This window comes from Neolamprologus brichardi, chromosome 9, assembly GCF_056152115.1.
Source record: "Neolamprologus brichardi isolate AB-2024 chromosome 9, ASM5615211v1, whole genome shotgun sequence".
Classification (NCBI taxonomy): domain Eukaryota; kingdom Metazoa; phylum Chordata; class Actinopteri; order Cichliformes; family Cichlidae; genus Neolamprologus; species Neolamprologus brichardi.
This window is the reverse complement of record NC_142112.1, coordinates 29,657,652-29,675,221: the sequence shown is the minus strand read 5'-3', so window position 1 is coordinate 29,675,221 and position 17,570 is coordinate 29,657,652. Positions and strand designations below refer to the sequence as shown.

Here is a 17,570-nt window from a genome sequence, read left to right as displayed (position 1 = left end):
AACACTAATAGTTCAAAAACATACTGAGATGAAGACAGCTATAACATCGGGAGGAGTTAACTAAAATGTATTGTTATCTATCAATCACAGTTACTGCGGGGTTGAACGGGTTGTGGATGGTATCCTAGATCCTAAAACTTAATTCCAAATCCTTACTTTGCCAAATCTTATCTTCTGACTTTTTTGCCAGTGCTGTTGTTGTTGTTGTTGTTGTTACAGGACAGGGTCAAAACGATCCTCACATTGCTTCCAGTGTCAAAGGAGACGAGCTGGCGTGTCATTTAATGTGCAGCATGAATTTAAATCAGTCCAATAATGTGAAATACTTCCAGAGGATGGTCTGGTTACAGTAATATATACAGAAAAGCAACAGAAGCTCCTGTATCTGCATAGCTGCGTGCACTGATTTTTCCCTCTTTCCTCATCTACCTGTGCGTGCGTTGCCTCTGGCTGAGCGACGCCGTGCGCCCGGGGCTCTGCTGCTGTCCGTGCTGGCTGCCTAGTCGGGCGGGGCTGGTCATGTAGTCATTGGGAACTGTGGGCGGCTTCACTGGCTCCAGGGTCTTGTAGGGCGTGTTGCGTCTGGAGTGGCCCAAAAATGAAAAGCGATAAACAAATTATGGTAAAATCAAAGAAAAGAATGATCATCACTGAGCGTAAAGCTGAACGTTATGGGTGTGTCCACTAAAGCGTTGTAAATCCTATCAGTTTACCCAGCTGGATGAGGCGCGCTAAACATCGCTGTTTATCCCTGGAATTAATATCTGATCAGCGTCTTTTCCAGCAGAAGTGACCACTGATCCATCAAGTTCACTCCTCAGCAAATGTGCCCTGTGTTTTTATCTCTTGGACTTATAAAGCAATAAATAAAGACAAGTGACGTGCTTAAATTATTCATAATTAAAGGACTGGGTTTCCTTTTCTGGTGACTCTGATGGAAATCTTACCCAAGCGTGCCACGCCCGGACATCGGCGGACTGGGCGGCTTTTGCGTCGGCGGATTGGTCCTCGATAGTGTTCCTCCTCTGATCGACTGATTGTTTCCATGTTGCTGTGGTTGGAAAGAAACCCCAGAAGAAGCTTGTTTTATGCACACATTCCTCCAGTCACAGTGGGTGAATATTACTAATGTGATAACAATCTACTCTTACAGGCTGCCCAGATGACACAGCGTAATATTTGAGGGGAGATGTAATCCCTCCCCCAGGGTGTGCAGTTTACACTCTGATGGAATTTTGGAGCAACAGCAGTTATCTGGGAAACCCGTAAGCGTTAAACAAACTACGTGACATTAAGGGACGAGTACACAACATGAAAGTAAATAACAACACATACATGGTTGGTAAACAGACAAGGGAGTGTGACAAAGACTACGCTCATCTGTGGGAGGACTACAGGTCAGTTAATGTGAAGTAACATGGGAGACGATGACAGTAATCACACGAGGACGAGTCTGCCGTGGAAGGGAGTTGAACAAATCTATCAATAATACATCGGAGCAAAATGGGTCATGTGACAAAGCAGACTTACCTTGGCTTTTAGCCACTTAGTGTGGGCGAAGGAAAAAAGAAGAAAAAAACACAGGAGAAAGAGACAGAAAGAGGGCATGTCAAAACAGCCATATGTAAATGGATCAGTCCAAGTTAAGTGAGCAGCAGAAAATGATTCCTTGTATTTACACTTAACTCGTAGCAAGACCTCACAAGGTCAGTAGTAAAAATCATGCCATTTATACAAAAAAACACTGTTTCCTGACTTGTGCCCTTTACTCCAGCACCACACCCAGAGCAAGAGCCAGACAGCAAAGATTTTTGAGGGATCTAATGGCAAAAGAAACTGAAGAATTTATTTTAGTGCATCGACAAAATGACATAAGAAAAGGTTGCAGAGAACCACTCCGACCTTTGGTAACCTTTTATACATTTTCTATGATGTGAACTGCATAATTTCAGATCATCGCTTCACTGGCACCCCTAGAAAATGAATTCAAAACTCATACTTGTGTAGCTTTCTGTCTGAAAACAGAGCCAGCATAGCAGCGGGGTTGATCTGCAGTTTGACAACTACAGAGTCAAGTGGCTCATCTATAATGCAGCTTCCCCAGTGGCCTTTGCAGAAAGCACTGTAGCGTCACAGGACCACAGCAGAAAGAACGGATGAAATCAAGAGTAAATTCATAGCACAGGTCAACAGGAGCAGACCTTTGCACGCTTAAAAACAGGAAACTGCTTCAGTGCAGCTGCGAAAGGCTAACTTCATGTTCAGATTTCACTCTCCTCGGGTTATCACAGCTAGAAGAGATTCAATTTACAATCTAGGTCATGCTGGAAATGCCAAGGCCCGCTACTGCCTCGCCTTATCTTCCTGGCAAATGCTGCATCTCTGTTCTGCTGTACAAAATAGATAAATAAATGAATAAAACAGAGGGGCAGTGTGGAAATGCTTTACTGACATCAAAGGTGAATTATGGACTGACAGGTTCAGGGTGAAAAAAAAAGAAACTACAGCTCTGCAGTGTGTCAAAGGTGCATGAAGGCAACAGACACTGCCGGAGGTCCGGTTAATATATCTTACATCTTATTAAACCTGTGTTAACGGCCGTTTCCCTTTAAAAGCGTTGAACTTATGTGGTGCAGCCCTTCTTGTGAAGCAGCCGCTGCCACTGGAGTTTAATGTGACTGAGCTTTAAAAAAAAAAGCAGCTGAAAAATGCTCATTTAAGGTTTTTAAGGCAAAACTTAGCAACTGTAACCAGTTAAAGTTGCAGCGCTCTCGCCTGCAAACGACTGCCTTTGTGTGAAATCTGAACATGCCTGCAGCTGCTAAGGGTAAAGGTCTTGTATCAGTAGCCTGTTGGGTGTTATCACATCTGCCAGAACTGAACAATTAACCATTGCTGCCCTAACTAGCAGTCATCAAGGGAGCAATCTGCGGTGCTTAAGAAATAAATAAATAATTAATCTTAAGATGATCCGCCAAAAGTTGCAGTTCGCCTACTTCAGGCTTGCTCCAAAAAACACATGGGCTCCTTTGATAGGTTTGAGTTGCAGAGGCAGCTGAATGGGTCTGACAGGCCTCACCTCAACTAACTCACGTCTTTGAACTAGAGCTCTCTACCATGTTTGCGCCGTTGTTGCATTTCATTCAGTTTATCTTACTAATGTTAAGGCTCGAAGTGTTGGTGGAGGCCAAAACTACCGTGTAATGTCCATGTTTTATACAGTCTCTGGTTGGAACAAAACACCACTTAACTGTTGGTTCTAACGGGGCCATTATGAACCATCAGTTTAATGATATATCAGTGATGAATCATTAAACTGGCGGTACAAACAAATACGATCGTACAGCCGTGCCTGGCTACACCACAAATATCAGGGGCTTTCAACATACGTATGCTAGACTGATTCTTTCATATAGCGCAAATATGTTTACAGACAATGTGTAAGATTAGAATTGTGCTCACTTGTGGCTGTTTTCATACACTCACAGCAGTGGATTAGTCAGATTTTCACTCAACTAGGAAACGAGTTACCAGAAACATCCCCGATACAGAGGAACAACAGCAGCCGCCGTCTTTGTCATGAAGAACTTGAACCATCCCCTTTAGTAATCTTGTAAACTCTTAACTGACACAGGACAGAATATCAAAGGACTGAAATCTGACTTCAAACAGCCGACGTGCCTGGTGCATTCCTGAAAGCCTCGCTGACTAGATTAAGCATCATCTGACTGGAAGAATAAATCTCATCTTTCGTATTAAAGCTAAAAAGCATCATGTTGCTGTCAGAAAGCCTGCAGGAGCATCCTGATCTGTCAGTTGTGAGACTGCAGTGATTACTGCTGTGTTCGGTTTGTTTATACCACATGAATTTCATCTTCCTTCTTTTTTCCCCCCCACCTCCCTTTTATAGAAAACCTTTTCTTCAATAATGTATGTTAGCAAACCAAATTTTATTTTCCTCTCCGCAGGTGTCTAACACCAACTTTTTGTAAGGTCGTAAAGCCAACTCAACATTTAGGCCAAAGCTAACCCTCAGGCAGACACAACAAGTCTGAAAGCAAACTGGAGCCGATATTCACGATCCGAACTCATATGAAGGTATTGATTCTGGTCAGTAAATAAAACGCGGCTACAGACGTTCAGACTTTTGACAGCTGCCATTGCAGCATGCTCTATGAATTAATGTGGAGTATTGATGTTGCGTATCGATCGCTCTCTGGCTCTCGACATGCATAGATGAGAGGAGGTGAGTGATGTAGGGCTGCCAGATGTGCGGGTGTGCGCTCCCCACATTCACAGGCTAAACGCGGCGTAGACAAAGACGTTTAAGGCAGAAAATCCACAGAGATTAGGCTCAGAGTACTACGTGATGATCTTAAAATAGACTCAAACGGCTTTAAAGCAGCCGAGCACGACATTTACAGTGATATAAATTTATTGTGCATCGACGAGGCCTAATTTTGAGCATCTCTTTTATTTAATCTAAAGAGTAGGTACAGAACTGGGGATGATTAAAATTGACCTTATTGCACGGTTATGCCTGGTGATCCTGGTTTTAATTAGATTAGATGGAAACAGTGGGCAAAACAACCTCACCTCAAAATTCGCAAGTATTACTTTTTTTCCCTCTTTAAGCAATGTAGGGGAAGATGTTTGATAAGCACAAAAAATAAAACAAAGACTTATTGCAAAAAAAAAAAGATACAGTTTGTCCAGCTTACAATACTTTCAGGGCTGTCTGTACCACATGTAGCAGAGTAGCATAGCAGTGAAGCGATAAGACTGCAAAGTTTTTCTTCATTGTGGCCAACCACTGTAAATATGACACATCAATCCACTGCTGTGAAAAAAAAGAAAGACTTGACTGTCAGTCTGTTGAAATCTGTTATTTCTGGATCTATTGCTCAGCCACACCTCTGGAGTTTGTGATTGTATGATATTTTCTGTGGTAGTTTCGGTCTGGACCCAAAACTAAAAATCTGTATCGCCACTATCACTATCTCTTTTTGTAAACTGTATCTGCCAATTATTTCATCTTCTCTGAATCTTACTCACTGGAAGAAAGACTCCTGCTTTTATTATTCCTGAAAGTGTAAATAGCCACACATTTATGGTTCAATAGTCATAATTACTGGTGAAAGTCTAGCCCCAGTGGTGACAAACACACAAAATGTTTCACATCCCATTAACCGTGACAGAGGGCTTCAATGCAACTCCCCACACAGAAAATTGAGAGTGGCACAATGGCTTTTATCTGGTCTTATCAATGCCTGTAACACTATGGGACGCTAATGGCGGGGTCTTTAATCCAATCTGTCTGACAACTGAGATTGATTGGCTGACTGATGGCGCAGAGGACGCTCATGAGGGAGAATGGAGATCTCCAAAAAAATAAATAAATAAATAGAAAAACTGCCTGCAGCTGTCAGGAAATGATGTCACCGAGCGACTCCTAGAGCGAGCCCTAATGGCTGGGAGCTGCGGGTGAGTCTCTGTTTTGAAGAGTTTATCACATCAAAAAGCTTCTTTGCTACCTTTCACACTGAAGTTAGATAAACTACAAATTGAACCATAACATCATCGCCATAATAAGATTATAAGAGCGGCTAACGTGCCTTTAAACAAAGAAAAAAAAAGTCCCACAAATGTGTCTCTGATCACCATTTTCACAACAATCCAAGAACAGAGCTGTTTTCTGAAAGCTACATGATGATGTAATTGCTTTTTTTTAAGTTTATCTCCATCTCCACCCTCCCGAACCAGTTCCCACTAACACACACTGCAACATATTCCTGCAGGGTCAGAGAGGGGTGTTTTCTGAAGATGAAAGAGAAAGCACAAGAGACGCCGTTTGAGCGAGAAAAACAGACAAAGTGGGAGAGGAGACAGAGGGAGATAGGAGTACCTCTGGCGAGAAAGCAAAGAGGGGGAAGGGAGAGGAAAAAGATGGAAAAACTAATGGACTGAGCAGAGGGAAATATTATATGCGAGCAGAAAATTAGTGCCACATACACACAAAACAAGAAAAATCTGCTCACCTTAACGCCGTGGCCGACATCATCCAGTAGAGTGTAGTCAATTGGCTTCCTGATGTACCTGACTGGCCGCTCCATATTGGCCGGCGCTATGATCTTATGAGTCCTTGCTGTGTTCTTGTTAGTGGTCAGGATCCCGATCTCTCGCCTGGCCACCTTCTCTTTATGGATGTCCACCGTCTGTAAATGAGAGAAGTGAAGTTGTGTGTCACACAAAAAACTCAACAAGGTTTAATTAAATCATGAGGCTGTGCTTTTCATCAGTGGGGCCTTAATCTAAATCTAACATGGCAATTCAGCATATTAGTGAGGTAAAAGCACACAGACACTAAGCAAAGATGACTTACTGTTGCAAGAGCTGTTGGAGCGATCGCACAAATCTCTCACAAGAAGAATGAACTGAAATTTACTATATATTTAAATCCTGTTTTCACAATTTTGACTTTTTCAGAGAAGCGTGTCCTTCCAATATGCTTTGCAAGGGTCAAATGCTTCATTTATGCCTCTGGTGGCTGCTTTTCTCCTGAAACTGACTCATTGTTTCATTTATCGGTAACACTCCTATACAGCTGTTTCCAAATGACATGACAAATTTGGATTTCTTAATACACTTGATCATGTATTACTAAATTTGGGCAGAGGACTATCGCTTGTGCACACGAGGCAAGCACCAACTTCCAGAGACTTTCAGAACTAGACTTTCAGAGAGTCAGAAATGACATTGTCAGGAGTTCAGATCTGCCTTTTCTCTCTTCTATGGAAAATGACAACAACACGGAGGTGCCAGTAGCAGCTGGTGGGTGGCACCTGTGGTTGCAAAAAAAGGCTTCTGGTCCTTTACACCAGCGGTCTCCAACCTTTTTTGCGCCACGGACCGGTTTATGCCCGACAATATTTTCTCGGACCGGCCTTTAAGGTGTCGCGGATAAATACAACAAAATAAAACTAGTACTGGTACCGAAAAAAAGATTTATTCATAACACACGTGAAAAGACCAAGGAAAACTGAGTTAACGATAAAAACGATAAAAACAATAACAAAATAACGCTGAAAACTGATAAAAACCCTGAAAAACATACATTTCAGACCTGAGCCTCAACTCTCGCGGCCCGGTACCAAACGACTCACGGACTGGTACCGGTCCGAGGCCCGGGGGTTGGGGACCGCTGCTTTAGACGTCTACTGGAAAACAGCCCTGAGTGATGACCTTTGTAAACACTTTCTTAATGAGTTTATGGGCCCGCTCACTTATTTCTGGTCATATTCTATCCTTTCCAAGCATCATAAATAAGGTATATCAAGGATATATTAGATGCCAACGAACCCAAGATTTATGCAGATTTGTTGAAGACTGAGTTTCTGTACTGATGATGTATCAGTGCAGATTCACAGATTATACAGAGGGAGATGATGCAACAGCTTGGAAAGATGAGACCACATCATTATAGCTATACACCAGCGCTTTATTCATTTTATTATTCCTCAGACACTCAGAACTTTATTTAGGTTTAAAATTAGAGGCTGAAACAGGGGTAAGTCGCCTTTTACTGTGTTTGTGATCACTGATAATGCAGTGATCTAACAAATAACAAGGTTTGCCTAACAGCTCATCCATAAAAGCATTTGTTCCAGTTTTTGCGAGTCCAGTTCTAGTATTTCACTTGATTGTTACTTAGCACTATGTAGAAGGTAGCTGTGTCTAACAATGGTGCTTCAAACAGGGCTTCACAAACCTTAATATAATCTGTGCTTGTCTATGACACATTTGTGTATTTTTTGGTGTTTGCTTTGTGGCCTTTAATGTTTATCTACACGGCTATAACCTCACAAGTACTCACTACACAACCAAACAGGGAACGCCTCCCATCAAGCCAAAAGGAGCCCAGGAGCAGCTGCTGCTGTTGCAATGGGAGATGAAAGGCCGCAATGTCTGCAGAGGCCAGACCAGGAAAACGGTGGTCTCTCGTGGAGGGGAAGGAGTCAGAAACCAGCGCCAACAGAGGATTCCTTTCATGCCACAGTGATCTGAGGCTGGACTGAGCTTTGTCTCTTTATTCTGCACTGCTCCACTGTATGTACAGACTTAGCCCTCAAGTATCATTCATCCCAGAGTTGAGGGAATTAGTAACACTCAGGATGGCTTATATGTAGCCCAGCACAGCACAATCACGCCAACAACATCTCTCTTTTTCCCTCTCTCTGGGTAACATCAAATCTAATTTTAAACTATGACACTAATGAGATATTCGCCTGAGAACTGGCAACAAACTCTAATATCTATTAAGACTGACGCATAGCAGGTTCCTGCAGGACATGCGGGGGTATTAAAAAAGCGGATTGTTCACAATTGCAGAAAAAAAAAAAGAGCAATCAATATTTTATAAGAGCCAAAGATATTCTTGCATAATTGCTCCCTAAGAGACTTTCCATGCAAAGAAGGAGCGTCCGTTCTGTTCCAGTGCCCTGTAGGGTATATTTGAATTAAGAGATATGACAGAGTGCTGATTACAGTCATCTTTTTTAACCTGAGACAAGCTGCCAGGATACAAGAGGCTCTTGACATAAAACGAACTGTAGTGACAATATCTTCCCTGTGCTGCGAACAAACCAATGCACAATTTAGTGGATAAGAGCCCCATTATGATGGGATTTGAGCCAATAGCTTTGACTCCACATGCAGCTCAGAGATAACTCCCAAATTGTCATATATCATGATCATCTGAAAGCAACTGGGCCAAAATCAAATCAGCCCATTTGGCTTCCATTTGCAGGGGATGTGATGGAGCTCAGTGATCGGCTGAGATGGAACAAGGCAGAAAGAGGGGAAAAAGGAGGACGAGGGGATGGGCTCAGTCAATCTAGACCTGGTTTTACTTCGAAAACAAAGCTTTGCTCACATTTCACCACGGATTCTAAAGAAAACTGAAGTCCTAGCCGTTGCACGCTCTCATAAGATTCTATGAGGAAGTAGACAAAACATGAAAAGTTCACTTGAAACTGGAAAGAGAACAGTTGTTGAAATGCAGCAGCTAAACTGGGAAAGCATCTGTTCTTGGCTGTACATACTCCCCGTATCAGAGAACAGCGTTCGGACAAACGTCATCGCAGCTGGCAGGGACAGGAAGCAGTGTAGCGAGTTCATCTCCATCCTGTACAAGCCCTGCTGCAGCAGTGCAGAGCCCTGATGTTACACAAGTGTTGACAGAAGGTAAATCTGAAACCAACTTGTTTAGCAAACTTCCACACAGCAAGCAGCAGCACCCTGTGGATATCGCATTGCTAATCCACTGTCCAAAGAACATTAAATGGATCTGACAAAAAGGTCTAAGTATGACAGTGCATTCTGGCTTTACCCCATTGGACTCACCCAGCAGGGAACCCAAATCTGAGCAACTGCGACTTAACAGCCCATCTCTTCCCTCGACTGAGCGGGGAAACGCTTTTCCTGACTTTTCAACTGGCACTAAAAAGGTGTTTACTCGATCCCAATGGTCCATCTGCTGGGTGGAAAACGTCTTGCCAAACTGAAAGGTGCATGATTCACATGTGCTCTCAACCACTGCCACCCATATGTCTCAGGCCTATGGCTGTTTTCCCAAAACACTGAGCAGTTCTGGCTCTGGTGTTTGGCTTATCCATCATCTAAGGGCTTTTAGGACTTTAAAGTGCCCCCCACTTCGTTGTCTGCTTTTATTGAACTGCTCTTTTCATTTGTCACCTTGAAGTCCTCTTTTTTCAGCATCCTTTTATTTTTCCCCCCCTCTCTTTTTTAACCCTGTAGTTCTTCCCACACCAAGAGGAGTCACCCATTTATGACTAGTGCAGGGATTTAGGTCATAAATTGGAGCTACTGCCAACATCATCAGCGTCATTCACATTCAGTCAAGAATGCTTTAGACTTGGAGACTTTTTCCCCATTTTGGAATATGAGGGAGTCAGTGCAGTGTTTGCCACAATGAGAAATTCTTGTTGTGTTGTTAGTAGCAACCAGTGGCTAAATATTTAGGATTTATTTATTTTGAAGCCAGATTGTTACCGTTTTGGTAGAGGCTGTGCCAGGTTTTCATTGCTAAGCAGCATCCCCACTGTTGGTCAATGGTCAATGGTAACTTTATTGTCCCTAATGGGAAATTGATTTGCAATATGTTATACAGAAATATGGACATAATGTTGCCAAGTGCTTCATCAAAGGAAAATATTTGGGTTCGTCAACATTACTTTGCTAATGTTCGCATTATGCAGTGTACTCAACTTTCACTGTAGGTTGCATCCAAAAAAAACCAAACCAAACCAAACAAAAAAAAAAAAAAACAACAAAAAAACACAAACCACACAACACAACGTCAACGAAAGCCAAAAAAACTTTGCAAACAACTTATTGTAACTGTCAGTGTAGCCCACCCAATCACAACAGATCGCTTTGGATCAATGTCCCTCCCAGCCTGCTCACCAGTGATTGATGCCAGTTGATAGGTGAAATTGGTCGCAAAGAGGTATATGGATAGCTGTGACCTTTGAGATGTATCGATTGCAGTGTTAAGGCACAATTTTTACTTAGAAAGGCCAAGGGTTTCCATTTCCAGTTTACATCGCACATTTACAGCTTCATGACCGTTTGGTGAGCAGTTGGTAAGTGTTTGCAGACAAGTCAGTCCTTCCATGCAAACTATGGACGCCCATGGCAATCTGCTACTAACCAAAGCAATTGCACAGAGGTTTTTGATGTAGTACAATCTTTATGTCCAATTTCACTTAGCAACTGGTCAACAACTGACACAAAAATTATAAGTCTACTAATAAAACCCGAGGCCCCATAATTTAAACACCCACCATAGGACTCCTCCTCTAATTTAACAACAATACCCAACTTTGAGAACACATCGCTTTCTGGTCTTCAAATCTAAGTCGACCCCTGCTTTCAATGAATTCTTATTGCCTCTGTCAGGCCAGTGCAGCCCACTGCTCAGATAAGGGGGAAGGCTGGACTACTTGGGAAAGGAGGTCATACATTGACAGAATGTATCCACACGAGATCAGCAGAAGGGGCATAAATCTCTGAGTGAAATGGGAACGGCCAAGCAGAGGTCTAGGGTTGGAATTTCAAAATCTTGAACAAACGTAACTTGACAACTTCCCACCAGACAAGCACACAGCGTTTTGGCGAGCGAGTTGAGCAGCAACGTAAAAGAACTATAAACGTGAACACTTTATCTGGAATTGAGACAGTTGCTTTCCCTTCGACACGTACTGGAAAGAGAAGAAAACAGCCTTTTCAGCACTTTGGCAGACTGGCCGCAGGATGATATCCTCGGTAAAACGCCAACTATGCACAAACGCACGGACAAACAAAAAGCTTCCCAGCATGTACTGTAGGCATAGTAAGGATGAGCTGGGCACTTACACTCAGCATGGGGAAAAACCTACAACTAGACAAACACACCCTACATACCGATGTTTCTGTGTGTGGCTTGCCAGACCAGACAAATGTGTCAATAGTTAATAACAGACTTCAGCTACAGATAATTATAAGATCTGAATAAAATGGTTCAGCAAACTGACGAGAGAAGAGAATATCTATGTTCTTAAGTCCATGAGAGCTATTTTTACCACCATAAATCAGGACTACATGATGATGTCCAGACATTGGAGGTCCTTGTTGTACTGTGCGATTACGCCGTTCACTCAAACATCCGAACCTCAATTTCAGCCTTGCTGCAGATTATGGAGTGAGGTGAAGACAGCCCAATGAGGCCATCTCTTCTTTTCAGCCTTACATCTCCAGTAAATCTTGTCCTTGTGCAAATACACTCTCTCAGCAAAGCACTTTTCCCGGCCCACAAAGAGCAGATTTGAACAATTTGCAATGCTCGGTGTGTTCAAGCAGCTATCTCATGATGAAGTCCTTTCCTGCTTCTAGGTCTGTGGAAGCAGACCTAGACCATTTCCTACACTTCCCAAAATAACTTCATGACAGAAGAGTCCTGAAAATGTTGCTATTGTGAAACGTGGAAACACTAGCTCACAAAGGAGCTAGAGTTCAGACGTACTATTAAGACATCTTGTGGTTGTGTTTCGCAATTATATAATTAGGCTCATCTTGGCTGGAGAGACTGTGACTGTTCAATGGAAGAAAAAATAAATAAAAACAACTTTTTTTTTTTTATTAAAAGACACAAAACCACAAGGATCTCTTAAAAATCCAACCCTCGGTGTCCTAAAATAAGAACAAAACAACTCCCAAAGAATCCATATAAGGCAGCATTACTTGTTAATCTCAAGGCAAATGACTGCTTTTAGTTTGTAGTGTGGTTCTAACAGAGGAGGCTCTACAAGCTTTTTCTGTGATCAACTATAACTTCTTACAGATGCCACCAGATGGATAACCATAAACCATTCTGTGTACTTCAGCATCAGGCATAAGGCGTGGCTTTAAAAAGAGAAGCCATCGTGTCAGATGAAGAACTGTTATTTACTCATGTATAAGTCGATGTGTTTTCTCATCTTTGCATAATCCTTTCCTTCTTTAATGACGCAGGCCTGGCATTAAAGTTTGACTTTGCTACACAAGTGAATGATCCACAAGTAATGAAATGCAGAAACTGGTTTGACATGATTTATATTTGAGAAAATGACTGTGAATATGAATATATTCATTCCTATTGATCAATATAAAACTGCCTGCCAGGAGTCCATATTTATTGCATAACGCAATGCGTTTCATCAGCGACCTCTGCAGTCGTGCATATGAGAAGTAGCAGGATGCAAGCCAATGAAAAAACTTGATACATCATTTAAAAGGATTATTTCATCAATCTCACAACACTGGCACGTAAAGCTGAAAGAAACAAAAAACAAACAAAAAACCTTGGGCTTGGGTTTTCAATTGTGCGATGTGTAATTCTACCCGAGTCAGTCTAACCTGTTGCCAGTGACACTATGAGACATTTACATAAAGATGGAACAAATGAAAGCAAAACAAAGTGTCGGTGTTAAGTGAGGGATCTCTTAAAAGCTTAAAAATTGAGTGTACAAAACACTGCTTCACATTCAAGTGGAACTGTTATGCTTTTCCTTGTTTTCTGTCACATATGCAAACTGTTTCAGGGCTGGATGCCCATACTAAACATGGCCAAGCCTTCAAATAACAAGGTCAGTGTACGTGCAAGCAATGCCCGTGGGCCAAACACTCAGGTTTCAGACAGTTTTTTCTACTTTTGGCTCCCTATGATGTCAATGAGAGCAGATGTTTACAAGGGAGCCAATCAGAATACAGTGTCCTTAAAGGCAGAGAAGTTTAAAGGGCTTGTTTCCTGCAGTGCCATGCAACTGTACAACACAAATAGGGATTATTTTGATTGTTTTAACATTGTAGTTCAAAATGAACATCATTGGTGGCTTTAATAAGGTCCGGCATTTTGTGCAGCAGTTAGTTTTGTGAAATAATGACAAAAGTTTGTCAGATTCATGATCATTACACTTATTAACTGTCTAAAAAGTTCCTAATCTAAATCCTAATTCTGTCTAATTTGGAATCAGATGAGTGCAGGCTACCTTCATGCATATATGGGTTAATTTAGGCCACATTACAGTCATATAAAACCCCTGTGAAACTAAACAAATAAATGTCCCATAATGCAAACTTTTCCTTTAAATGTAAGACAAGTTTGTTTGTTTGGGTTTTTTATCTTTTGCGACATAGTACAAATGGTTTGTACGGGCATTCGCTTTCCTCAAAGTAGGATGTTAAAGAAAGTGCTGTTTTGGTGCAGAAACAGCTTTATTTGTTAATAAAGTTTGCATTTTAATAGAGCGTAGGAGCTTGAAAATGTAAAAGTTGTCAGCATTTCACAAGATAAAGCAAACACTGGGGGGAAAACAGAGGAAATATTCTGATTTCCTTGAGAAATATGTATTATATTTTTCTGCTTTGTTATCAGTATCGCAAACCAGTGGCCCTGAGGACTTTGCCCTAGATTTGAACCTCTTAACTCTGTTTGTGCGTTGTAGCTGTAGCTTCCCACTAACTGTGTCCAGCCTCATCTGTAAGAGAAGCTCCATCCAACACTCCCAAATCCACAGTGAGGCAAAACGGCTGCTGAACAAGAGCAAATGCCTCTTTGTCCAATGCGTTTCTCAGCGTGATTACAGCCAGCACATCTGAATCCCGTCATCTGTAGAGTCTAACATTTGTCCAAAACGGCCCTGCAGCGAGGCCGCTTCTCTGAGCGGTTAAAGCGACACAGCATGTTAGAGCTTCCATGTGCACTCTGAGCCAAAATGGGAGGTCAACTGCACTGTGGGGAGTTCTCTGTTTGGCAGCTTCAGTTAAACATGCCTCAAAAATCCGATCCCTCTGGTAAATCTAACAACCCACGTGTGACACGATGGAGCCAGGATTGGACAAGTGTTAAACCTCGAAGAAAGGCTCTCAGAGACACAGAGAGAGAGAAAAACACTATTAAAATGAGCCGGGAAAGCATGCCAAGGTCAACGCGGTGTTTGCTAACACAGCACATATGGAAACACCTCAGCTGGCCTTTGCAGTCTCACTTGGGCGGCAGCCAAGGCAGCATTCTGACTGAGAGCTGAAGTTTACATACAAACTGAAAGCTGAGAGCAAGCATTTACCATTCCCAGACTAAGAAGTAGACAACATTGAGAAGAACAAACACCTAAAACTGAGACTCAGCTGCAAAAATGAAAGGAGAAGTGAAGGAAAAGCATTTCCCAATCGGCCGTATTGATGCAAAGGTGTCAAACAATTCCCCACACTGCTCTTGTGGTGCAGAACAAAGGTGCAATGATTAGATGCAACTGGAGAGTTGTTGGCTGCGAAAGAATGCACTGGTAATAATGAGAAGGCACTCTGCTAGTCGGGAAGGAGGAGTAACCACAGAGCAGAGGAGCTGATGATTCACTAAACAACCTCAGTCACCAGTTATTTCACATCATCACACATCCACCCTTTAACATCCATCCATGCAGGACGGAGTCACACGTCGCATTCAAGCTACAAATGCAACAAGGAGGAGAAAAATCATTAAACGCTGAAATTATTTATTTAGCGAGAATGACAAACAATTATTTCTTGAGGTTCTCAAATGTAAAGATTTGTTTTTAAATATTTTATAGAACAAACATGTTTCAATTAAAAAGGGGAAAATTTAATAACTGCCAAACAGAATGAAAAGTTTCACTTTATTTATATTTATTATATTTGTGGTTGCTCGTTTTCTTTTTGTTTTGCTTTGTTTATTTGTCTCTTTTAATTCTATGTTGTTGTACTTTTTTAACATGTTCAAAATAAAGATTCAATCAATCAATCAATCAATTCCCAAAGAGGCAGTTAGATTTCTTTTAAAGCAAAACAAAAAACAGGATCTGTTGGTCTCCTTTCTTACAGGTTTGATGAGCTGATCAACAAAATTTATTTTAAAGTTTGCTACATTTTGTGTTTTACAAAATCTTTTGTAGATCATCCATTTTTTTTTTCTTTTTAATGCTTGCTGTTACATAACCAAAAGTAAAAGTCTGTTTTCAGGTCAGACTTTAGAAATGTTTATACGTTTTTACAAATGTTATTTTTATGAGTCAAATCACATTAATTCAAGATATGATCCATGAGAATGTGAGAAGATTCCAACTGGGTTGTAAGAATCATAATTAATAGCATAATTAGTTTTGTCCAACCAGAATTAAATGAACACGACTGATCGATATTTAAAAAGCTCTGCCAATGACACACAAGCATGAGCAAATTAAGCGCTCCCTAAATCACTGCTGGATGTCATGCCTGTGAGTGGCAGTTACAGCCGTTCCCTGCACCGTGCAGCTTTACATATACAGGATGTATTCAAGTCAAAAGACGAATATATACACAACAGATAAAAGGTTAGAGAAGCACAAACCAAATGTCTGGCAAAACAGAAGGTGATTCCTACAAGCTGATCGTCATTATCCACTGTTTGGAAACTTTAGTGCAAGTGATGTGGAGTTGCGTCTGTGTCACAAAGCTACACAATTAACTTATTCAGCCATCAAAAAACATCCCACAAACTGCAGTGTGAAGGAATACCAAGAAAAATAGCACAATAGTTTCCAAAGTCAACTCAGAGATCCTTAAAAGTGAGCATGTACAGTCAATAAATCTATCAAAGACACATTGAAATCTCCACTGCAATCACATTGCATTTTGCTAAACATAATGAGTAACAAAGGCTTCAGAAATATTGCTGAATTACTGGACAAAGACACTCAATTACTGGTTATACTCAGATATGCTTGTAAATCTGTAGAGACATATAAAAGATGTCAATGTGATTTAATAAATAGAATTACAAAAAAAGGTCTAACTTCATTTATACGTCACAGATTTGTGAATTTCTTTCCACAGAATAATTTTCTAACCCCCCATTTTTTTTTTTGTGAATCCAAACCTTCCAATACAAACCCCATATTTTAAATAACTGCTGTTAAGAGGCAAGAGACCACACAAGGATCTGACCGCCGATCCTGCCACATCACTATAATCCACTGAACAGTCATGTAGAAAAACGTGTAAATATCTAAGAGTGGAAAGCAGACCACCAGGCGAGAGAAAAGAGAGAGCGAGCAGAGGGATCAGCAGGAAACACAAGAAGCACACAGAAACGCAGACAGAACAAGGTGGTTCCAGTTCCTGTTTGGAGCGATGCCATTTCTTCCTCAACAGGAGGTCAGCAAGTCAGCACTGCAGCACAGACACAACCTTAATTCCTAGCATGCATGCTCTCTTATCACAGCCTTTTACACACACACAAGCAGTGGACTGTAAAGGCATGCAACTGCTCATCCGAGGAATGACGATTGAAATGACAAATAACTGAAACAGTAAGTGTGCCAACCTGGCCTCATAAACACAAACCGAATCCGACTCTGAACACAAACATGTGATCAGATAAGAATATTGTGTAACTGTAGAAACGCCATCTGAGTGAACCTCACAGCTGTGGGAACAAACTGAGTTTTCATTGTGCGTGTGTGTGTGTGCGTATCAGCTGCTTTCTGCATTCACTGCGTTCACTGAGTTCAGTCTGCACACAAGCCAGGTCCAAATGTAAGAGAGAGCGGTTGAAATCGCTACAAATAAATATGAGCTGGCAAAACAAACAGTCAAGTATTTTCAATAATGCGTCACTTGTTTTATTACAACACTGTCAAAGGATCATTTTCATTAGATTAGTCAACACTGATAAATCGATTTGTGCTATAATGCAAGTGCAATCTACAGTTTCACAGGATAAATGCTAGAAAGTTAAATCAATTCATCTAAATATTTTACAGGGTTTAATTACTTGCACTTTTCCTTTTATTTTGATATCATTTTACTCTGTTGTGCTGTATTGATGCTGAATTCGCACCGTCTTAAAAGGTCTTAACGATCACAGTTTCCTCCATTCGTGGCCTAAGATTGAGTTTCTTCCCCGATGCGATCAGTCAAGAGTCAAGAGAACTTAAGACTGTGCCACTAAAAATGGTCATAACCACATATATACA

At 41.3% G+C, this 17,570-nt stretch overlaps 1 protein-coding gene across 9 annotated transcripts in view; it reads right to left on the bottom strand.

Annotated features, from left to right (window-relative positions):
• abi1a (abl interactor 1a) overlaps positions 1-17,570 on the bottom strand; it is a 52,444-nt gene that overhangs the window by 16,662 nt on the left and 18,212 nt on the right. For 7 of the 9 annotated variants that reach the window (XM_087846284.1, XM_035911321.2, XM_087846282.1 and 4 more), the window contains exons 3-6: positions 6,039-6,215; positions 1,531-1,545; positions 948-1,051; positions 430-582 (exon numbers count right to left, since the gene is read on the bottom strand). In XM_087846284.1, coding sequence (XP_087702410.1) covers positions 430-582; positions 948-1,051; positions 1,531-1,545; positions 6,039-6,215 — 449 coding nt within the window. The remainder of the gene's footprint in view (positions 1-429; positions 583-947; positions 1,052-1,530; positions 1,546-6,038; positions 6,216-17,570) is intronic. The other 2 variants (XM_035911322.2, XM_087846280.1) reach the window with 1 other exon arrangement.